The sequence below is a fragment of the Cutaneotrichosporon oleaginosum genome, assembly GCF_008065305.1.
Source record: "Cutaneotrichosporon oleaginosum strain ATCC 20508 chromosome Unknown ATCC20508_contig03, whole genome shotgun sequence".
Lineage (NCBI taxonomy): Eukaryota > Fungi > Basidiomycota > Tremellomycetes > Trichosporonales > Trichosporonaceae > Cutaneotrichosporon > Cutaneotrichosporon oleaginosum.
The window spans coordinates 1,931,661-1,953,077 of NW_027072172.1; the positions used below are offsets into that span (position 1 = coordinate 1,931,661).

General features: G+C 61.6%; 9 protein-coding genes across 9 annotated transcripts; 6 read left to right on the plus strand and 3 right to left on the minus strand.

The window, feature by feature from the left end:
- Positions 1 to 650: 650 nt before the first annotated feature.
- COLE_03965 (uncharacterized protein) lies at positions 651 to 2,671 on the minus strand (the record flags this gene model as incomplete). Its single annotated transcript, XM_065626316.1, has 5 exons — positions 651 to 2,030; positions 2,077 to 2,220; positions 2,256 to 2,343; positions 2,435 to 2,526; positions 2,564 to 2,671. The coding sequence occupies 5 exons, from the start codon at positions 2,669 to 2,671 to the stop codon at positions 651 to 653; spliced, it is 1,812 nt and encodes a 603-aa protein (XP_065482397.1).
- Positions 2,672 to 5,092: 2,421 nt separating this feature from the next.
- On the plus strand, positions 5,093 to 6,301 carry COLE_03966 (uncharacterized protein; the record flags this gene model as incomplete). Its single annotated transcript, XM_018424966.1, has 3 exons — positions 5,093 to 5,353; positions 5,390 to 6,043; positions 6,077 to 6,301. The coding sequence occupies 3 exons, from the start codon at positions 5,093 to 5,095 to the stop codon at positions 6,299 to 6,301; spliced, it is 1,140 nt and encodes a 379-aa protein (XP_018279595.1).
- A 313-nt stretch (positions 6,302 to 6,614) lies between these two features.
- On the plus strand, positions 6,615 to 8,254 carry COLE_03967 (uncharacterized protein; the record flags this gene model as incomplete). The annotated part of the gene is made up of 7 exons (XM_018421314.2): positions 6,615 to 6,748; positions 6,784 to 7,024; positions 7,064 to 7,317; positions 7,352 to 7,395; positions 7,434 to 7,575; positions 7,608 to 7,981; positions 8,016 to 8,254. 7 exons carry the CDS (start codon positions 6,615 to 6,617, stop codon positions 8,252 to 8,254), a joined length of 1,428 nt encoding a protein of 475 aa, XP_018279596.1.
- A 125-nt stretch (positions 8,255 to 8,379) lies between these two features.
- On the minus strand, positions 8,380 to 8,727 carry COLE_03968 (uncharacterized protein; the record flags this gene model as incomplete). The annotated part of the gene is made up of 3 exons (XM_018425320.1): positions 8,380 to 8,491; positions 8,556 to 8,668; positions 8,704 to 8,727. 3 exons carry the CDS (start codon positions 8,725 to 8,727, stop codon positions 8,380 to 8,382), a joined length of 249 nt encoding a protein of 82 aa, XP_018279597.1.
- A 225-nt stretch (positions 8,728 to 8,952) lies between these two features.
- Positions 8,953 to 12,550, plus strand: COLE_03969 (uncharacterized protein; the record flags this gene model as incomplete). Its single annotated transcript, XM_018420794.2, has 4 exons — positions 8,953 to 9,284; positions 9,316 to 9,436; positions 9,468 to 12,078; positions 12,114 to 12,550. 4 exons carry the CDS (start codon positions 8,953 to 8,955, stop codon positions 12,548 to 12,550), a joined length of 3,501 nt encoding a protein of 1,166 aa, XP_018279598.1.
- Positions 12,551 to 12,846: 296 nt separating this feature from the next.
- On the plus strand, positions 12,847 to 14,570 carry COLE_03970 (uncharacterized protein; the record flags this gene model as incomplete). Its single annotated transcript, XM_018420795.2, has 2 exons — positions 12,847 to 13,261; positions 13,297 to 14,570. The coding sequence occupies 2 exons, from the start codon at positions 12,847 to 12,849 to the stop codon at positions 14,568 to 14,570; spliced, it is 1,689 nt and encodes a 562-aa protein (XP_018279599.1).
- A 940-nt stretch (positions 14,571 to 15,510) lies between these two features.
- Positions 15,511 to 15,693, plus strand: COLE_03971 (uncharacterized protein; the record flags this gene model as incomplete). Its single annotated transcript, XM_018422902.2, has 1 exon — positions 15,511 to 15,693. One exon carries the CDS (start codon positions 15,511 to 15,513, stop codon positions 15,691 to 15,693), a length of 183 nt encoding a protein of 60 aa, XP_018279600.1.
- A 320-nt stretch (positions 15,694 to 16,013) lies between these two features.
- On the minus strand, positions 16,014 to 17,591 carry COLE_03972 (uncharacterized protein; the record flags this gene model as incomplete). The annotated part of the gene is made up of 2 exons (XM_018427337.2): positions 16,014 to 17,499; positions 17,536 to 17,591. The coding sequence occupies 2 exons, from the start codon at positions 17,589 to 17,591 to the stop codon at positions 16,014 to 16,016; spliced, it is 1,542 nt and encodes a 513-aa protein (XP_018279601.1).
- Positions 17,592 to 19,669: 2,078 nt separating this feature from the next.
- On the plus strand, positions 19,670 to 21,129 carry COLE_03973 (uncharacterized protein; the record flags this gene model as incomplete). The annotated part of the gene is made up of 3 exons (XM_018421315.2): positions 19,670 to 19,715; positions 19,770 to 19,930; positions 19,987 to 21,129. The coding sequence occupies 3 exons, from the start codon at positions 19,670 to 19,672 to the stop codon at positions 21,127 to 21,129; spliced, it is 1,350 nt and encodes a 449-aa protein (XP_018279602.1).
- Positions 21,130 to 21,417: the final 288 nt, after the last annotated feature.

A 21,417-nucleotide genomic window follows, 5' to 3' on the forward strand; every position in this document is an offset into this window, starting at 1 on the left:
AGCCCGTCCCGCTCCCTGGTCCTCATGGCGTGGCCGAACATGGATAGAACAATGGCGGGAAGCTTGATTACGCGGCATCCGGCGTAGCGTCCCATGTCTACTGTCGGCATCAGACATCCCGAGACAGGGATACAGAACACGCCTGCATGCCTGCACGCCTGCATCCCGGGTCTGGCTGCTCTGGCTGCTCTACTCTGGGCGACCTATTACCGGCTCGGGGCGCGGGGCTGGGCCTTGTGATCGAGCCTGGGTTGCTCGCTCGTCCTGCTCACCACATCACACTGATCGAGATCCAGCCCTGTCGCATACGGCATACCGCGTGTCACAATTCTAATAATCCCCATCATTTTCCTAGCACTTGCACTTGCTCCTGCTCTTCTCCTCTTCATCTCGTCGCGACTGCGTCTACATAATAATATGTGTCTGCTCGATAATAATGATAAACCATGATTTCCACGCACGGCCTAGGCCATCATGCTCAGTCATGGAGTGATGACCGAATACCCTAATCACATCACACGTCCGTCTCACATCATCATCATCATCATACTCACATCATCCCTCGTCACATCATTATGGCACTCGCCATTCGCTCCACCATACATATACAACCACACGCACTTCACGCACCATGTCCTTGAGCCCGCGCATCACAGAACTCCAGGCGTGGCCTGACGCACAGACGCCAGACGCTGCGCCCGCCGCGCGCGCGCAGACGGAGGCGGCGTAGCCTCGCGCGGCGCAGGAGCTGCCTCCGCCGGCGCCGCGGCCGGCGGGCCAACGGGCACGAACACCCAGCCCGCCGGCGCGCCGTTGCGCTTAATCTTCTCTGCTTGCTTCGGCGTGATGCGTGGGCCGAGCACCGGCAGTTCGTCCTCTGGGTTGCGGATCTTTCGGGGCCTCCCAGGCCCGCGTTTGGCGCCGGGCGGCGGCGGCGGCGGTGGCGTCGGCGGTGGGATCTTGCGCGGACGGCCGGGCCCGCGTTTCTTGCCTGGCGGCCCGGACTTGGAGGGCGCACGGCGCTTGTTGGTCGCACTGATGCGGTGCGATCCGACCGTCGTCGCATCCTCCCAGTCCGACTCGTTGTCCTCTTTCTTCACAGTCACAGGGGAGACGGGAGAGAGGGTCGGAGGTGGGGCTGAAACAAGCGCAGGTACAGGCGCAGATGTCGGCGCGGTGACTGGAGGAGGCGAGGGCGTGGGTGCGACGGCTGCTGCAGCCGCAGCAGAAGTGGCAGGGATTGCGACAGCACGCGGTGCACGCGGTGCAGGCCCAGGAGCAGGCGTCGCCGCGGTCGCTGGTGCCTGCTCACGCGAATTAGCGACCCAGAATGTCTTGGGGGCCTTGGGAGGAGGCTGCAATGTGGCAGAGGGAGGAGTAGCAACGGGAAGAGGTGCACGAGCAGTGGCCCCAGCAGGACTCGCGCGAGCGTCAGGAACGGGAGTCTCGGAAGGAGTAGCAGCGTCGAGGGCGGCGGCTGGAGTCTCAGAAGCAACCGGCGGAGCGGGGTCGCCCGAATCAGTGGCAGGGACATCATTAACAGGTGCAGGCAATGGATGCTTGCGTGGGCGGCCAGGCTTGCGCTTCGGGGCGCTTGGGTCTGGCAGCGGATGTATGCGCGGACGGCCTGGTTTGCGCCTCGGTGCGTTGGGATCGGGTAATGGATGAATCCGCGGTCGGCCAACTTTTCGTTTGACAGGCAAGATGAGGTTACCCGACGCGTCCAATGTTCCCGATGTACCAGATCCCGCTGCGGCGGCAGGCGTCAATACCGGCTGGCGGGCCTTTCCGGGCCGGCGCTTGGTAAAGACGGCTCTCGCGCCCTCCGTAGTAGGCGGGGCCTTGCGCTTCTGGCCACGCATCTCTGTCTGGCGGCCCAGGTCTCTAGCCAACTCCTTGGCTGACTTCTCGCCCGACCTGCGGCCCATGAAACCGATGCAGTTAGAGGCACCACACTGACAGCGGACGCGGACGTCTTCATTGGCGAGGTCGCCCACGGTGAACGCCTCAAAGTTGTAGTCGTAGAGCAGCTATGCTGTGAGCCATTGAACTCTCTAGGCGAGCAGTCCGACTTACCTCCTCGCCAGCCTTGATGTCACGGATGGCCCAGAACCCTATCTCGTACTCCTCGAACCCATCGCCCACCGTCTGCAGCTTGCGCACCTCGAGATTGGGGCTGCAGCCGTGGTTGATGAACCTCGCGTCATTACCACGCATACCCTGCACATCAGCATGCCAAATAGGCCGAGACCTACGGCATCGACAACCTCGTCTCCATCATAGTGCAGCGCGTAAAAGTTGCGCGTACCCTTGTACTCGTTGTCAATGCGATTGCAGAACTCCCTGTCACATTAGCACTCCAACCCACCCTTGCTTGGCTGAATATTTCTCACTCTATGTCAATGACCTAGAAGTCAGCACTGCTCAGACAGCCCGAGGGTGACTCACTTCGCCGCGGTAGTCCATCACAAACTCGCCCTCGGCAATGTCTTCGGCGGCGAACATGCCGAACCCCCGGGTGCCCGTCTGCCGTCAGGAATTCCGTGCCATTTCCGGGTCCTACCCATGCAATTTTGTATGCTTTCTGCGGGCGGCGCGTGAGGCTCCTGTTCGTGCATCCCTCGCCAGCGGGACATTGCCTGCCGCAGATGAAGTTCATGTGTCGATTCATACAGTTGTCGCCACAGTCCGAGCTCGCATCGCACTTGCACACCGCGCGCTCTGCGACACGCTTGGACCGCTCGACGAACTGGTCTTCCTGTCAGTCCACGGAATACGCCTCACGCAAGGCGCGGTACTCACTGGATCTCAACTTGCCGAAAGGTGGCGGGCGCTTCTTGCCATCGAGCGCGCCGGTATCGCGCTCCCACATGATATTGTAGGGTAGCCGAAACTCTGTCTCGGTCTCGAAAAACATGCGATAGCCATGGTCGAGCGGAAGGGGCGGGAATGAGGGCTCAGTGTCGGCGGGAGTGGGGATGGGTGGCAACTGCTGGAGAGATTTACGAGGGCGGCCACGCTTCCGAAACCCCTTGTAGCGTAGGACGCGCTCCACGAGCACCGCTTCCGGTGCAGGATTCTCGTCCTGGCAGTACAGGCCTGCGTTCATGTATTCCTTGGACCTTGCGGGGTTGGTGTCCTTGGCCACTTGTGGCCCGACGTTGAGCATCTGTGCCCCGACAGTAATGCCACTCATATGCGGGGCAGCGTCGAGGTGCAGTGCTGGCTTAGCTACGGGCGCAGGCGTGACTGTGGCTGCAGGAGCCGCATGGGAGGATGATCCTGATGCGGGTGGAGTGGCCACACTCGAGACCTGAGAAGCAATGTTAGGGGTGTGAATCGATGTCGAGTCGGTCGCACTTGGCACAGTGTTCGACCGTAGTGTGCTCTTGCGGGTCACTGGCTCCTCCTTGTCTCTCCCTCTCGCGCTTGTCTTCAGACGGGAAGCAACAGTCCCTCTGAGCCCCAAGCCTAGCGCCATGCGTTTTGGCACTGTTTTCGCCGAGGAGACCTTGTGCAGCTTTGATACGCGGCCGACGGGCTTGACGGCGGAGGTGGCTCTATTTGGGATCGCCTTGGTGATGCCGCTCTCTCTTGCCGTTGCTGTACGCGTAACGCGCGCCTTATCCTTTTCGACCACATCGTATTTGTCATCACCCATCTTCTCTTTGACGAAAGTCTTTGCGGCGACGACAACCTCTGCATCGGGCTGCAACGCGGCTAGCACGCGCTCGCTAGCGACGGGTCTTGGTGATGGCGAGGGTGCGAGAATGTCCAAGAAGGGAAGGGGGTGGACCTTGTTTGAGAAGAACCTGCGCACCTTGCCATGCTGCTTTGGTGGTGGCGCGATGTCCAGCTTTGGGTTTGGGTAACCCCGGGGCATGCTGGGCAGCGAGGGGAGAGATGTATGTGATGGCGGGGTGGGGGTTGGTGGGAATGTGGGAAGGGTGGAGAGGTGAGGTCAATGAGTGAGTGACGCGACCTGTTGAAAACAACAAGGTGCACGCTCCTGAACTCGCGAGTGAGGCACAGGCTGGCGAATTCGGCGCGCGCGTCGAATTGCACAATGCTAAGCAGACGGGGTATCGCAGAGGGAGGGGTATACTAGAGTCGCGAGAGTTGCGCAGGCAAAAGGGGCGCGGTGGATGAGGAGGATGGGGTGGATGCGATGGATGCGATGGATGTGTACTGATATGGATGGATTGTTGATGATAAAAGAAGGAGAATGGGTGGAAAGAGAAACGACTCGAGGCGAGGTTTGGGGGGGGGGGGATTTGTCTGCATTTGTCTGAATTCGCCGAGGCTTGTTTTAATCCATCCACCCTCTCTCTCTCTTTCTCTTGCCTGTCCATTTTCCTATTCAGCAGTCGGCCGTGTTCTCCGCCGTGTGCATGAGCATGCGTGGGTCACGCTTCGCTTCTCAGAGCGACCAGATCGAGTGGCACCTTGCACTCAACTCAATGTGCACATATCAGAGATCTCATCACCCAGGCGAGTGGAATCACGGCGGCGTATGATGCATGCATTCCGCTGTCCGCTGCCATGTATGTTTTCCGCCATTGAAATTGCTTCTTGGCGGCCAAACTCACACAATTGCCGAGGCTGCTGCTACGTGTGGGGCTATGCATCATCTACCTCTCGGTCGCGTTCCCACCGTAGACATAGAAAGAGCATTCCCCATTCCCATTAAATGCCCCTTGGGTGAGCATTGGGGAGCCAATTGAATACTGCCAAAACTAACAAAAAATAACTCGCAATATTGCATGGAAGGGGCGCTGAGATGCGTAGGCGCACAATGCATTCTCGAACGGGCCCACTTTGCGTGCTATCCATTCGCGCGCTGTGCTCGACGTCGAGGGCGACGACGGGGGACACGAAGCCGCTGCGACCCTATCTCCTCTCGACGCCGTCAGGATACATGACATGCCGAGTGGGTGGGCGCTGTGGCACCACCGGCGAGCGGTGGCAAATAATGACACAACATTCAAATGCCACGTTATTGCTATCCTCCAAGCCCTCCACCCGGTCACTCAACCCAACACACCCACCAACTGCGCCATTGCTCCACCCTATCTCGACTACACTCCTCACCATGTCTACCGTCGACGTGTCGGCCGCACTCGACGCGCTCGAGGCGCTCGCTGCGAACGCGTCTACCTCATCGTCCGGGCCTCTTAACCGCTTACTCAACGAGCACTTCACCGTCGCGCGCGAACGCATCCTTGCCGGCTCGCCGCCCAAACAAGTCATCACTGAGTTGCAGACCAACCTCGCCCGCGCCAAAAAGGATGTCGAGAAGGGTCTGAAAGCATGGTACTCTGCACTTGGCAACGTCGGCAAGAGTGTCGACAAGGTGTGTCTTGCCACGCAGCCAGCGCTGACCCCCCAGTCTTTCCCTCCAAATCTGTCCGCCATCAGTGCCGCATATGACGACCCACCGCTCTTCGTGGATGCAGCCGCATCTAAAGCGCTCGACAATATCGTGCTGGACAGCTTGGGGCGGCGTGGCTTGTGGGACGCTGTTGAGGCATTCGAGGAGGAGACAGACCTCCACTACAACTCTGAGAAACGCGTGCTTTCCGAAGAGCTGTATCGCATCGTGCACGACATCGAGTCCGGCAACCTCTCCTCCGCTATTCAGTGGACCAACGAGAACAAGGACTTCCTTGCTGCACCACCACACCCCTCTTCTCTCCCCTACCACCTCCACCGCGCCGTCTTCCTCTCCTTCACGGATCGCATGAAGGCGTTGGAGTATGCCCGGGCCCATCTTTTCGCGTACATGTCCACGCAGCCGGTGCTGGCTCTCGTGACCTCTTGTTTGTACAGCGGCGCCGACGAGTCGCCGTACGCCAACGACCCAGCGCCCCTCGCGTCCATGTTCATCACGGACTACTGCCGGCGGCACGGGTGGGCAAGGGAGGATCCTCTCGAGGTCGTTGTGGACCTCGGCAGCCGCGGCGGCGCGCTCAACGCAATCGAGAAGGCGCGTCGTGTGATGGGCGAGAGGCTGGGCAACGTCCGCAAGTGGGAAGAGCTCCCTGTGAGTTGACAACACAAAGAGCGCTGACAGCAGATGGAGGTCCCACTTCCGCCCAATCGCAGATACCACTCGGTATTCGTCTGCCCCGTGTCCAAGGAGCAGGCGACCGAATCGAACCCCCCCACCATGCTGTCGTGTGGGCATGTGGTTGCGCGAGAGTCGCTCACCCGCATGGTCAAGTCTGGCAAGCGGTCGGCCAAGTGTCCATATTGCCCACAGGAGACGGCTCTGACGTCCGCCCAGCGTCTGTACTTTTAGTTGTAAGCTTCTCGTTGTGTCTATATGTAATATTGTGGTCGTGATGCTGCAGGTCGTGCTGCAGGTTGCCAGAGAACAAGCCGCCGTCTCGCAACTACTGATCCGGTGATGCCCGTGACACTTGGTCTCACGACCCTCATTACCCCGCAAGGGAGGTGACGCAACGCGATAACGGAATCAATTTCGTGCAGCCACGTCGTCACGCGCGACCTCCACTTTTGAGGCTCCGCTTCATCTGCGGTTCGTATCTCGGCAAGTTGCCTTTTGTTCTCGACGCGTCGCACAACTCACCACCCTCCCACGCTCTTTCACCATGTCGAGCATCGTCGCCGGTCTCGACAGCATTACCACCCGTCTCGCAGCGTTGTGCGACAATCCTGACATCCCATATGAGACCTTAGTGCTCGGCCTTAGTGCCCTTACCACCGTTTGGGAGCTATATGTCTCGTACGTCGCATCTGCTGGCCACAACTGACCCACAGGAGCCGGCAGATGGCGTGCTACTCGATTCCTCTTCCGCCCCCAGAGCTGCAGCACCATCTCAAGAAGGAGACGTACGACAAGGCGCAAGCATACGGCAAGGACAAGCTGACGTTCAACGTCCGCCAGACCGTCTTCAACTTCGTGCTCGGCTTTGTGCTCATCAAGGCGCGCCTGTTTACGCGCGCATGGGACTGGACCGCGTCCATTATGGACGCGGTAGGGCTTGACCAGAGCCGCGTCGTACGTCTTCTCAGTCCCCTAGCCTCCTGCTAATGCCAGATCACCCACTCGCTCTTCTGGATCACGTTGACGTCGATCGTGAGCGCCGTGCCCAACCTGTTCTGGATGTACTACTACACGTTTGTCATCGAAGAGCGCCACGGGTTCAACAAGACGACCAAGAAGCTCTGGGTCACCGACCAGATCAAGACGTTTGTCCTCGCCGTCGTGCTCGGCTTGCCGTTCCTCGCTGGATTCCTCAAGGTCATCGAGTTGGCCGGCAAGAACTTTGTCCCTTGGCTCATGCTCTTCCTGTGCGCAGTTCGTTATGACGCTAGCTAACAGCAGTGTCTCGGTTCAGCTGATTCTCCAAATCATCTTCCCCATCTTCAGTGAGCTCCGGCGAGAATGTCAGCGAGCTAACTCGCAGTCCAGCCGCTCTTCAACAAGTTCACCCCCGTCCCCGAGGGCGAAGTGCGCCAGCGCGTCGAAAAGCTGTCCAACAAGCTCCAGTTCCCCCTCAAGCACCTCTACGTGATCGACGGGAGCAAGCGCTCGTCGCACTCGAACGCGTAGGTCTTGTTGAGGCCTCAGCTGACCGCAGCTACTTCTACGGCCTGCCGTGGTCGAAGCAGATCGTGCTGTACGACACGCTGCTGGACCAGAACACGCCCTCCGAGGTCGAGGCGGTGCTCGCGCACGAGCTAGGCCACTGGAAGTTCTGGCATCCGACGCGGCTTCTCCTCATCGCGCAGGGCAACTTGCTGTGGACACTTGGGCTCTTCGCCGTGTTCATCCACAACAAGTCTCTCTTTGCATCTTTTGGTTTTGACCCGCGCCTCGCCGTTGGCTCTCCCGTCGGTGGTCCGCAGCCCATCTTGATCGGTTTCATGCTCTACCAGCTTCTCTTCGAACCCCTCGACACCTTTGTCAAGTTCTTCATCAACTCCAAGACCCGCAAATACGAGTACCAAGCTGGTGAGTACCCGTTGTGGGATGTGCTAACTTGCAGACGAGTTCGCCGTGCGCCTCGGACACGCCAAGGACCTCGGTGCCGCCCTCATCAAGCTGCACGTCGAGAACCTGTCGTCGCCGCACAGCGACAAGCTCTTCTCCAAGTACCACCACTCGCACCCGACGCTCCCGGAGCGCCTGCGCGCCATGAACGAGTTCGAGGGCGGCGACTGGCTTACCAAGAACCAGTCGGCCAAGATCGAGGAGATCAAGGCCAAGGAGAAGAAGGAGCTGTAGCCCATCGCCATCTCGACCATAGTTGCAGTAAAATCGGCTGGCGCCCCGCCCAGAGTCGTATATGTACATTGCATGCTAGTTTTGCCCAGCTGCTGGTCTATGGCCAGAGGGCCTTATACAAGCGATTACACGTTGACGCCGACGGTGCAGAACAGCGCGACGGTGCCGGCGCCTGTGAGCGCCGCAGCGAGGAGCGCGATAGGCACCTCGGTCGGGTTGAACTTGCGGGACGAAAGGCTGGGTGTCAGCTCGACGATGCTTGGGCCACAGCGCCACAGTCGGCCTGCATGAGCCCACTCACGTTGACATGAAGAACACGAGGGCGAATGCCGCGACGAGGCTCACGAGAGCGATGGTCGGGAGCGCCGAGATGGGAATGAGCGGCTTGAAGGCCGGCAGTTCGTTGTATGCCGCCTGCTATCAGCTACCGCCACTGGACACAGACTTACCTTGACAGATGCGTATGGTTCCATGGTGAGTGTGCGGTGACAACAACGTCTGTCGTCTGTCGCGAGCTCTGCGGATATCTCGACGTGTCATCGGCGAGAGCAATTAGCCCATCTGCTCCCGCTAATGACGCTGGCTAATTCCCGAGGATGGGATCCGCTCCTCCACATCGGAACGAGATGCGATGCGACGCGTCGCGTTGTGCCACCTCTCACTTTGTCTCTTCCTCCGCGCCAGGCAATGAGCTAGCCATGGCCTACAACCCGCTATCCCTCTTCCCCCTCCCGCCGCAAGTCGCGGACCCGAAGCCCGTGCCGGCCGCGCTCGCGGTCGACGGCTTCGCCGACATGCTGTGGGTGGGCAGCGCCGGCGGGCTGGTCAGCGCCTTCGCGAGCCCGCTCACGCTCACGCGCAACGTCCAGTTTCCCGCGCACGGCGCGGCCAAGGGCCGCGACTTCGTCCCCATGCCGGGGATACATGCGGGCGTGCGCCAGATCCGCGTCACGGACCGCGAGGTGTGGACGCTCGCCGAGGGCGGCATCAGCGGGCGCAAGCGCGGCGGCGCGCCGCGCTGGAGCGTAACGTGAGCATGTGAGCGATCGCGCTGACGCCAGCGACGTGACGCGCTCGCTGCGCGCCATGACGCCCGCGCCGACCAACTCGCACGAAGTGCTCGCGGGCGGCACGGGGCAGATGGTGCTTGTCAACAATGCGCGCGGCGAGATCGTGCGAAGAGTACGCTGCACGCCGGAACGCGCTGATACAGTTCGAATCGCCGAGTACCGTCGTGCACCTCGGCACGCTGCAGCGAAATATCGTGTGCGCGTCCGGATCGGGACAGGTGTCGTTGCTCGACCCGCGGATAGGCTTCCGCCCCGCCGCGAACGTCTTGCCCGTGCAAGCGCATACGGGCGGGATGAGCGGCGCCGACACGCAGGGACACATTATCGCGACGTGGGGGTGGACGCATATGCAGGGCCACCCGCTGCCGGACCAGCTTGTGCGGCTGTACGACACGCGAACGCTGCGTGCGCTCCCCCCGATCAGCTTCAGTGCCGGTCCGGCGTTCGTCCTCCTCCACCCCTCCGACTCGTCCAAGGTCGTGATTGCCAGCCAGTCTGGCATGCTCCAGGTCGCGGATATGAGCGCAAGCTCGAACGAGTTCCAGCAGCTCGACGTGAGCAGCTACATCACGAGCATGGCGCTGTCCCCGCGCGGCGATTATCTCGTGTTTGGCGACGGCGAGGGGCAGCTACACCTGTGGACGCAGCACGACACGGGCGATGGGGCCGTGGTTGATGCTAATGGCAACCTCGACCTTCCCCCTTTCAACGGGTACGAGGGGATAAAGCCAGAGTGGCCAGACCCCGTCGAGCCCCCACCCCCAATCGCTTGGGACGAGGGCACGCCGCTCAATGTCATCGGCGTGCCGCACTACGAGGACCCACTGCTCTCTAACTTCTCCCCCGCCGACTACGCTACTGTCTACTCCCCGTTCTTCAACCCACCAGAACAAATCCCTCAATCTATCCTCGCCACCCTCCAGTACCAGGACTTTGTCGGGTACGGGCAGCTGCCCAAAGAGTTCAAGGGGCGGCGTAATGTCGTGACGGCGCGCGCGGGTGCAGGCAAGCAGTGTCTGCCGCGCGGCGCAATAGGCAACCGGCGCGAGAGCGAGCCGCGCTTCCGCTCCGAGAAGGACCGTGTGCGCAGAAAGCCGTCGACGCAGGAGATCGAGGAAGAAACACCCGCCGGCCAGGTGCCCAAGTACTATCGCAAAGTCGCGATCAAGTACTCGCGCTTTGGCGTGGAGGACTTTGACTTTGGCTTCTACAACCGCACGGCGTACTCGGGCCTCGAGACGGACATATCAAACTCGTACACCAACGCGCTGTTGCAGGCGCTGCATTACACGCTCCCGATCCGTGCCGTTGCCAAGGCCCACATCTGTGTCGACTGCCAGAAGGAGGCGTGTTTGCTGTGCGAGGCGGGCTTTCTCTTCCGCATGCTCGAGGACGCGAAGGGCACTAATTGTCAGGCGTCCAACTTCTCGCGCGCCTTCAGCGCCACACCGCAGACATCGGCATTGGGCCTGATGGAGTCGAACGACAAGCTCGCACAATACACCCTAATCCAGAACTTTAACCGCTGGCTCCTGTCGACCTTTACGACCGAGAGCATCGTCAACGGCAAGAGCTTTAATCTACGCACCTCTGACATTGCCAACCTTTCCCTCGCTTCCGCCCCATCCGCGATCAACCAGGTCCTCGGCATCGCCGTCAAGACGACCAACACGTGTCTGGCGTGCAACCATGTCGCGACGCGCGAGAGCTTGCTGCAGACCGTCGACCTCGCATATCCGCGCAAACCGGCGGACGCGGGGCCGTTCGCTGACGTGTTGCGTGCTGCGATTGTGCGAACGAGCAGCACGAAGGCGGCATGTCCGAACTGCAAGCAGTTTGCACCCCTCGACTCGAAGCGTGACCTGGCCGGCACGCCAGAGCGAGCGCTTCCCCCCGTGTTAAGCGTCAACGCGATGGCGAGCTCGCCAGAACAACAGGAGGTATGGCGCGACCGCACAGAAGGGGGCAAGCCCAAGCGCTTCCTTCCTCAGTCTGTGGCGTTCCGGAGGGGACCAAAAGGCCTCATTGCAGAGAACAACGGCGACACGGGGATCATCTACGATGTCAAGTCGGTGGTCGTGCAAGTGCAGACGGCACCTGAGAACCCGGCGCATCTTCTCTCGTTTGTGCGCGTGTCCGACGAACAATGGGTCATGTTCAACGATTTCTTGGTGCGACCAGTCAAGGAAGAAGAGGTCTTCTCCTTCGCCGATTGGAAGGTGCCCGCTATCATCATGCTTGAACGGCGCGACTGCTCGGCGCTGCTCGACTACGAGCGCCTGCCGAAGCAATTGGACCACGAGGTTCTATTCAAGGACCAGAATATGGCTTTCAACCGCGACAGCAACGCCATAATGGCTGAAGTGTTGACACCTGCTGAACTGCCCACTCCAGGCACGCTGATCAGTATCGACGCAGAGTTCGTCGCACTGCAGCAAGAGGAGCTAGAGTTCCGCTCCGACGGTACGAAGAAGATCCTCCGCCCCTCCCACATGTCGCTCGCGCGAGTGTCTGTCCTGCGCGGGCCTGGGGAGAAGGAGGCCGTGCCCTTCATCGACGACTATATTTACACGAAGGAGGCGGTCGCCGACTATCTCACCGAGTTTAGCGGCATCAAGGCCGGCGATCTGGACCCAAACAACTCCCAGCACACGCTCGTGCCCCTCAAGGTGGCGTACAAGAAGCTGCGGTTACTTGTGGACCTTGGCTGCATTTTCATCGGGCATGGGTTGAGCAAGGACTTCAGAACGATCAGTGAGAGGCGCAAATGATCACACCGCTGACTCCAGACATCTTTGTTCCGCCAGAACAAGTCATGGACACTGTCAACCTGTACACGATCCCTGGGCGCAGCCGCAAGCTCAGCTTGCGCTTCCTGACCTGGTTCCTGTTGAAGAAGGAGATCCAGAGCAAGGAGCACGACTCGATAGAGGACGCGCGCCACGCGTACCTCCTGTACAAGCGCTACCGGGAGTTTGAGGACGAGGGGCGCTTCGAAGACGTAATGGAGGACATCTTTGCCGAGGGCCACAAGACGGGCTTCAAGCCGCGCAGCGAAGCCGATGCGGCGCGCGCGGAGACCCCCACGCCGGGCCCGACGTCCAGCCCAGCACCACCGGGCGGTAACGGGAGCAGCGCGTTCCCTCCGCTGCAGACTGCGCGGCGGCACAAGTTTGCGCGGGGGCAGTGGACTCCGCCCGCGCCGTTCGTGCCGAGTAGGAGATGATAGTGTCAGAAGATAGATACATCACGGCGTACCCCTATGCATACGCATCGCACGCATATCGAGGCGTCTTGTCCGCCTGGAGCGGTGATAGCCGACAGGGCCAGGCACGGGCCTTTGTTCCGGCCCACCGGTGATTTAGCCCCCTCGCTCGCTCGCACCCACACGAACCATCCTCTCATCGCTCTTCTTGTCTTCTTGTCTTCCGTCTCCGTCCCACTCTCATCTCAACGAGTGTCTTGCTCGACAAACACGCCCTCATCGGGTCGCACACTGCAGCCGTCCACACCGTCGCCACCATGCTCGACACCCTCCCGCCCGAGATCCTCTCCCAGATCGCACACCACCTCATCCTCTCCGCCTGCCGGCCCCCCGTGGATCTCCTCTGCACCTGCCGCTCACTGTACGCCGCCGCAGCGCCAGGCTTGAACCCCAATCTCTATGCCTCCGTCTTCCGTGCGCACTACGACACCGCCGCCGCCCAGCGCCGCTTTACATCGCTAGGACCAAGCGACAGCCCATACCCAAACCGACCACGTGACCCCAGTTCCAGCGCGCGCCAACTCACACCCGAGCCGCTGCGGCCGGCCGACTTTGTCGCTGAGCTCAGGACACGGACGCTGGCGCTGGAACGGCTGGCGCGGGTCGCAGCGGAGGGCGGCGACTTGCGGGTCGAGGAGCTGTGGGTCGTGTATCTCATGCTGATTGAGAATGGTGAGTTTGTTGACTTGGATATCATCCAACGGCAGACGGCAAGAACCTCCGCCACCTTGTTCCGCCACTCACGCAGCCCGGCGTCGACGTCGTGTCCCTCGTGCGAGATTACCATGACCGCGTGCTCCAGTCGCCGCCCGACTTCGCATACCCGCCCCAGAGACCTGTCGACGCGCTAGCCATGTGGATCTCATGGCTCTTGGACGACTACAACTCGAGCACGCCGCGCCAAATCCGCGCGCTGCGACCCTACGTCTTCGCCGCGCAGCAGTACGACCTCTTCTATGCGCCGTGGACACAGCCCCGCGTCCCCGTGCCGCAGCGGAACAACCAGCACCGCGTCCCGCCCCCGCTTGGGCCTTACTCGTCGGTGCACACGCCGCAGGACCGCGCCTGCACCGTCCCAGCGTATGGGCGGACGCTGAGCATCGCGCCGCCGATCCTCGCGCACGCCGCGCAGCTGCGCTTCTTCACGGCGCCGGGGGCAGACACGCCGGCCAGTATCCCCGGCCTCGGCCCCGAGGTGATGGACATGGAGCTGCAATCGATGCGCGCGCTCCCGCGCCCCGCACTCTCGAGCGCGCGGCACGACGCGGACTTTGAGCGCCTGCTGGTGTGTACGAACGGCGCGCGCTCGCCGGGCCGCGCGCTGTGGGCGTGGCGCGGCGTCTTCACCGGCTCGTGGGAGGGCACATTCACGTTCCTCGAGTTCGACGCGTTCCAAGACATGATGGCGGGGCACGCGGCGGCGATTTACTCGGGCCCGTACGGCGAGCAAGCGCAGGTCTGGAAGCTGCGCGAGACTTTCGTCCGCCCGAAGCCGGGCACGCCGGCCGACGGCCCCGGCCTGCCCCTCCGCGGGCCGATGGTGAACGCGGGCTTTCCGGCCGACATGCGCCCGTTCAACCCGAACGCGATAGCCGCGCGGGCGCCCGGCCGCTCGCCGGAAGACGCGACGATCGACGACGCGCTCGGCCGCCAGCTCGCCGCGCTGCCGGGGTACGAGAGCATCCCGGCCCACGAGGTCGAGGCCGCGCTCGCGCGCGCCGAGCCCGGCGACAACCTCGGCCTGCTGGTCACGGGCGTCGGACACAGCGCGTGGGGCCGCTTCGTCATCTCCGGCCATGTGCGCGTCTGGGACGGCCTGCTGTACATGGTCAAAGAGTATGCGCCGTTCCAGCGCGGTAAATGGCTTTACCGCGGGTATGTGTTGGGCGACGGGGCAATGGTCGGGCGCTGGCGCGATACCCTCACGCCCGAGGATTATGTCGGGTACGAAGGCACGTTTATGCTCAAGAAGCGGTCGTAGTGGGGAGGGGTATGCCGGTGATCTTAAGGCGAGGGCAGGCGGGGGGTCGTCAATGTTGGGGGAGCTGGACTGGGAGCCGGACAAACCCTACATACTAGTGGAGATGTACTTGCCGTGACGGCCTGGTGCGAATGATCTGGCGAGCACTCTATCCTGCAGCACCGTTCAGCGACAGGAAATGATCGACGCTCAACTGCCACCTAAACCTCAGTCACAGTACGACCTCCACCAACCTCCACCTCCACCTCGAGTGTTCCGTCTGACCAGTCGACATCTCATCCTCACCATCCTCCACCTGCTCAGCCATGGACGCCTCCGCGCACCCCGTCTCCCTCGCGCTCCCGCCGGACCTGCGCGCCGAGGTAGAAACCTACACGGGCCCGCTCCCACTCACCGCCACCCGCCTCTCGCTCCTCTCCTCCCACCTCCCCTCTCTCCCCGAGCACCTCGCGCGCGCCCTCGGCGCGCCGCTCACGCCGCGCCAACGCACGACGGCGGCAATCAAGCACCGGCGGCACATCTGGGCGTGTGCGCGCCCGCCCGCGCTCTCCGCTGCGGAGGGGCGGCGGCGCTGGCCGCTCCTCTGGGAACGGATGGGCGGGGATCCGCACGCGGCGCCGACGGCCGCGCAAGCAGAAGCGGCGGAATGGGCGCGCGAAGGCTTCATGCCGGGCCACGAGCGGTTTGTGGGCCGTCTCGGCGCGCTGCTCGCGGAAGAAGTCGAGATCGGGGAGTGGGAGGAGGCGCGGCGCAACCGCGCCCGCGAAAGGCGGCTCGATGAGGTCGGGGAGGAGTTTGACTCCGACGACGACGAGGGAGGGGGAGGGGGAGGGGAGGAGGCGAGCGGGGAGGACCAGGAGGCTGTGGCGCGCCGCTTCGAGCGCGCGCTGCTCGAGCTCTTCCTCGACGGCTTGGATGTGAGTCCGGAGCGGGCGGGCTGATGCAGACGCTCGATTATGACGAGGTCGACTATACGCCGGTCGACGATCCGATTGCGCGGCAGGACGCTGAGGACGCGTGGTTCGCCGACGAGGCGCCTAGTGGCGGCGGCGGCGCGACGGGGAATGGCGCACATACGGGCGACAAACAGATGGAGAATGGGCAGGGCGAGTACGATTATTGAGCGGGGCGAGGATACGCGGCAGGGTGTTGGGTGCGCCGACGACCGTCTCGTGCTGCGCGGCTCGTATAGAGGCAGGCAACCCTAGGACATCTGCGATGGATCAGGCGTTCCACCTCGAAGCGGAGCTCTGTTGTGCGAGTGGATACCACGCGCTCACCTGCTATCCTCTACATTGACAGGGCGACGCGACGCAGCTCTCAAGCTTGGAGTTGTGATGGTCTGCATCAATGCTTACAAATGAGTTTATGCCTAGTAAATGCTGTGCCGGTAATGAATCTACTGATCTAGGTGGTCTACCTGTCCAACCTGGTACGATGCACTCAGACTTTCTCGACCATGGTGGTGCCGTGCGTCTTGTCCTCGACATGAGCCTCACCGGCAAGAACCGACTTCTCCGTGACGCCCTGCGCCTTGAGGGCGCGCAAATGCGCCGCCTCCTTGACAGGGCCGCGGAAGCCGGGCGCGAACCAAATACCCTCCAGCTCTTCCATCGACAGGTTGGTCGTCTCGGGGTAGTAGAGGTACACTACGGGCGGAATGACGGCACTGGCGCAGCCCCATACGAGGTACGTCTTCCACTTGAGGACTTCGAGGGAGAGGGGCGTGGTGAGGGCCAGGACGAACTGGGAGAGCCAGAGTGTGGCAGACGAGATGCCGCCCGCCGGGGCGCGGTAGGGGGTGCTGATTATTTCCTGGCAGTAGAGGAAGTTGACGCCGAGGAACGCGAGCGGGAGGAAGAGCAGGAAGACAAATACGAAAACGATGGCGACGTACGCCGGAGCGAGTTTGGTGTCGGTGGTCTGGGACCCGCAGATGGCGAGCACGAACATGGAGATGGCCATGCCGATGCCCGAAGTTATGAAGAGGGCGCGGCGGCCCACGCGCTCGATGACGAAGAAGGCGATGAAGCATGTGAGGAACTTGTACGTGAGCGATACCGAGGCGACGATCTTGGCCGTGTCGGGCTCAAGCCCGATCGTGCCGAACAGCTGGTTCGCGTACGCCGTGATGATGCCAGCGCCGTTCATCTGCGTGAACCACTGCACGGTGACGGCGAGGAAGAGGCGCCAGAGCATCTTGTCTTTGCCCATGCGGAAGAGGCCGGTCCAGCTGGTGTGCGTGACGGTCTCGTTGACGCGGACGGCGGCGTTGAGGGTGTTCTCGACAATGTCGGGGTCCTCCGAGTCCTTGAACATGTCCGCGAAGATCTCACGCGCCTCATCCGCTCGCCCCTGCATGACGAGCCACCGCGGCGACTCGGGGAACATGAACGAGGCGCCTGCAATAGGCAGGGCGAAAATACCAATGAGCGTGCCGGGCACGCGCCACTGCCACGAGTCGAGGGTGCTTGCCTTTGAAAAGCCGTAGGTAATCCACGACGCGATCATGAAGCCCGCCGACACCATGATGCCGTCGACGATGACGTGCGCGGAACGGTTCTTGGTCGTCGCAAGCTCGGACTGCCACACGGGCACCGTGGCGATGCCGATACCGATCCCAATACCCTGGATGAAGCGCGACACGAGGATCTGCGCGAACGAGTACGAGGTGCAGAAGATTACCGTGCCGACGATGGCGATGACGCCGCCGATGAAGCTCATCTTGCGCCGGCCGAGACGGTTGCCGTAGTACAGCACGATGAGGCAGGCACACGCGCCACCGAGATTCGTCATGCCATTCGCCACGCCCTGCAGCAGCGAGTTGTTGCGCTTGAGCGCACCCTTCGTCGTCGCCGTGTCCAGCATGTTGTATTCCCTATAGAAGCTGGGGTAGGACATGATGCCGCCGAAGAACGTGAGCGAGTACCTGGAATCAGCGCCTGTCGCTCGAGCCACGACTCACCCGAACGCGAGGAACGTCGGGAACCCGACGAGGAGGTTCATCAGTCCGTGTCTCATGGTGTAGGCGGTGAATAGCGGGTGACACAGAGCCAGTCCTCCTCTTATACATCGCGAGATGGAAAAGAGGCTCGCTCGTCTCGTTCGTCGCCGATTTTCCTTTTGCCGCCCCCGCCCCCGCCCCCGCACTCCCAACCGTCAGGAGTGGACGCGGAGACGAGGGCTCCCACTGCCCCGCCGCCGCTGCCCCGCCTCGGCGCAGTGAGAGCGGCGGACGGACTTGCTGAGCGTGGATGAGGGGAGGCTAATTAATCAGGGGAATGGACATGTGCCCCGCCATGTGCACGGGTGAACCGGTACACGCGGCCGGGAGAAACGAGATGCCGCCGGCCCGGGAGCCGGATGTCTGACTCCGGGGCTTGAAGTCCATCGTGCACGAAGAGCCTGAATCCACACGTCGCGCGCGTCGTCAGCGCTGTGGCTACAGTCAACCAGGCTTGTTTCACTGCAGTATGCGGGGCCGGCCTCGCCGTGGAGAAGCTCCACGGAGGGAGGCGGGGTCGTGCTGGGATGAGCCCCACGCGGAGTGTAAGACACTGTCTGTGCGGTGGGATCTGGCCTGCACGTATCGTATCGTGTGTCGAAGACTGGTCAGCGCCCCATCCCTGGCCGGAGCGCTCACCATTGTCCCAGTACGCGGCGATGGAGCTCACAGGGTTTGCGGAAATGCAGGACGCATGGAGAAACATGGTGGTCCGGATATCCGCGTCCACTGACCAGCAGGCCATAGGCTATGAGCTTGCCACCATTTTAAGTACTCACTGACACGCAGAAAAGCAGAGTAATATAGGCCCTTTTGGACGACAGCTGAGCTATCTGCGGGACACGGGCGTGGGGTGGGGGCCTAAATCTAAAGGCCACTGGCGGACGACAAATACGAGCTTGCACTCGGTTGGCGGAGAACACCCAAACAACCCGTATACGGCACAAATCCAAGGAGGGGGTGGGGTTCTGAAGCATTTCACCACATCACCTAGCACGCAAACTGTGCCACACGCAAAGCATAGTTCGCTCACATCAGCTTCCACACTTTTGCTCGTGGCAAACACGTGCCTCCCTCCCATCCGGTGTCGTTTTGCCGAGGGCCCCCAGCCCATTCCGCTCGGCCGCGCCAGAGATCGCCCGAGGACTCTTGAGTCGCGTGGGAATCGCGTACTCGACTACGTTGAAACGTTCTCATCGCAATGGAGCCCGAAGCTCGGTGGCCGCAGCGCAGCTGCTGACTACTTGGATCTCAAACGGGATCAAACGTCGGTGCGGCAGATAAGCTCTACCACTGCGGAATGCGGAGCGCTGGTAGCCGTCACCTTACATCACCTTTCTCGTGTGATGTATGGCAAAGCGGCGGAGGAGGGGATAGCTGCCTGCCACATGACGGTGGCAAGACGGAAATCTTATCTGATGATGGGATATGCTCCGAGCAGCGCAAGTTGACGGAGTGGGCGAGTCTGGAAAGGGCTCTGAGTACGGCCCCCAACCAAGCGCTGACGAGATGATGCTTCGGTGTCCGAGGTGCTGACGCGACGACTACAGTATTACTGTAGTTGAGGCTTGCGCTATCCGGCATACGTCGGGGTAGCTAGGGCGCATCATATCGATGTGAGAAGCTCCGAGACTGCTGAAGCTGAGTGTTCGTTGCAGCAGCGCAAAGAGTCGGCCGAGAGAAGTCGATGAGAGAGCAGCAAGATCTACCCGTGAAAACATCACATAACGCGTGCACCCGAGGTGGGGCAGATTCCAGTCAGCAGTCAGGTAGTAGGCTGTAGACACGCGAACAAAGCGTGAAAGCGAGGAGTAAAAAAGCGAAGAGTGGAGACTGATTTCTTGATTTTTGGTGGGTGGATGGCTCGGATATGCCGGTTAAACCATTGATCAAGAGGATCGGAGAAACCAAGGCTGGGCCCACCTCTCGGGTACACCACCTGCATTCTGTGCAGCCTCTCGGCTCAACGTCGAGCGCGGTGGGCTGCCTCGAATGCCTTGGACGTCGTCGCTGCCCGGAATCATGACACCTCATAAGTACTCGGCGCGCGTCTCTGCTGCTGCTCTACTTCTCATCACCCACTGCTCCATTCACCATGACCGCGTCTCAGAAGATCAACGTCGACGACCTCAAGTACCAGAGTGAGTAGCGCACGCAGTGCTCTCCTCAGCCTGCACATCCGCTCACACTCCAAGACGGCTTCGGCAACCACTTCGAGTCCCAGGCCATTCCCGATGCCCTGCCCAAGCTCGGCAACAACCCCCAGAAGCCCCCTCACGGCCTCTACACCGAGTGCATCTCCGGCACCGCGTTCACCGCGCCCCGTCACCTGAACCAGCGCTCATGGGTGTACCGCGTGAGTTGTTCAGCCAGCCTTAGAGGGCCGCGAGAAGGATCCCCGACTGACGGCAGCTCCGCCCTTCGGTTCAGCACCAGCCGTTCTCGGACTACGAGGGTAACAAGAAGATGCTCTCCAGCTTCCACCCCTTCTCGCCAGACATTGAGCCCACGCCCCAGCAACTTCGTTGGGATCCCCTCTCCTTCAAGGGCGCAGAGGACGTCGACTTTGTTGACGGCATCGTGACCCTCGGCGGTGCCGGTGACACCCAGCTCAAGGACGGCCTGGCTATCCACTTCTACAACTTCTCCAAGAACATGGGCAACAAGGCGTTCTACAACTCGGACGGCGACTATCTCATCGTCCCCGTCAAGGGCGAGCTTCTGATCACCACCGAGTTCGGCAAGATGGCCGTCTCGCCCCTCCACATTGCGGTCGTTCAGCGCGGCCTCAAGTTTACCGTTGACCGCGTCGACCCCAACCCCCAGGAGTGCGCGCAGGGCTTCATCTGCGAGCTCTACAAGGGCCACTTCCACCTCCCCGAGCTCGGCCCCATTGGCTCGAACGGTCTCGCCAACGCCAAGGACTTTGAGTCGCCCGTCGCCGCCTTTGAGGACAAGAAGGAGGAGTACACTGTCGTCAACAAGTTTGTCGGCAAGCTCTTCCAGTACAAGCAGGACCACTCGCCGTACGACGTTGTCTCGTACTCGGGCAACTACGTGCCCTACCGCTACGACCTGCGCAAGTTCAACACGATCGGCACCATCTCGTACGACCACCCCGACCCGTCCATCTTCACCGTCCTTACCGCGCCCACCGGCGACCAGCCCGGCACGGCGGTGTGCGACTTTGTCATCTTCCCGCCTCGCTGGCTCGTGGCCGAGAACACGTTCCGCCCGCCCTGGTTCCACCGCAACGTCATGTCCGAGTTCATGGGCAACATCCAGGGCGTGTACGACGCCAAGGCCGAGGGCTTCATGCCCGGCGGCGCGTCGCTGCACAACATGAACACTGCGCACGGGCCGGACGCTGAGACGTTCACCAAGGCGACCAACGCCGAACTCAAGCCCCACAAGGTCGGTGACGGCTCGATGGCGTTCATGTTCGAGTCGGCGTACCAGATTGTCACTACCAAGTGGGCTATCAAGGAGAGCGGCAAGATCCAGCAGGACTACTGGAAGGCGTGGCAGGGGCTCGACAAGGTGTCGACTCTTTAAAAAGCGAGGTGCACGTAGCAGTGTTGTATGGGTTCGTGGCATCATGCAAGCAGTTTTGGTCACAGCTGAGGGCAGAGACGGAGAGACAGTCGCACATGAATGAGTATGAGTTTACCAGGGGCAGTGGCAACGCGATCTCACGGATCTGCGTGAAGGCTCATCGCCACTTGGTGGCGGCGGCGTCATGGCCATTGCGTCGCTCACTCCGATCGACTCCGGCAGACCTCTAAGCCGCAAGACCGCGCGGTCGCCATTCAGAATTCAGATTCAAGTCATGCGGAAGACGAA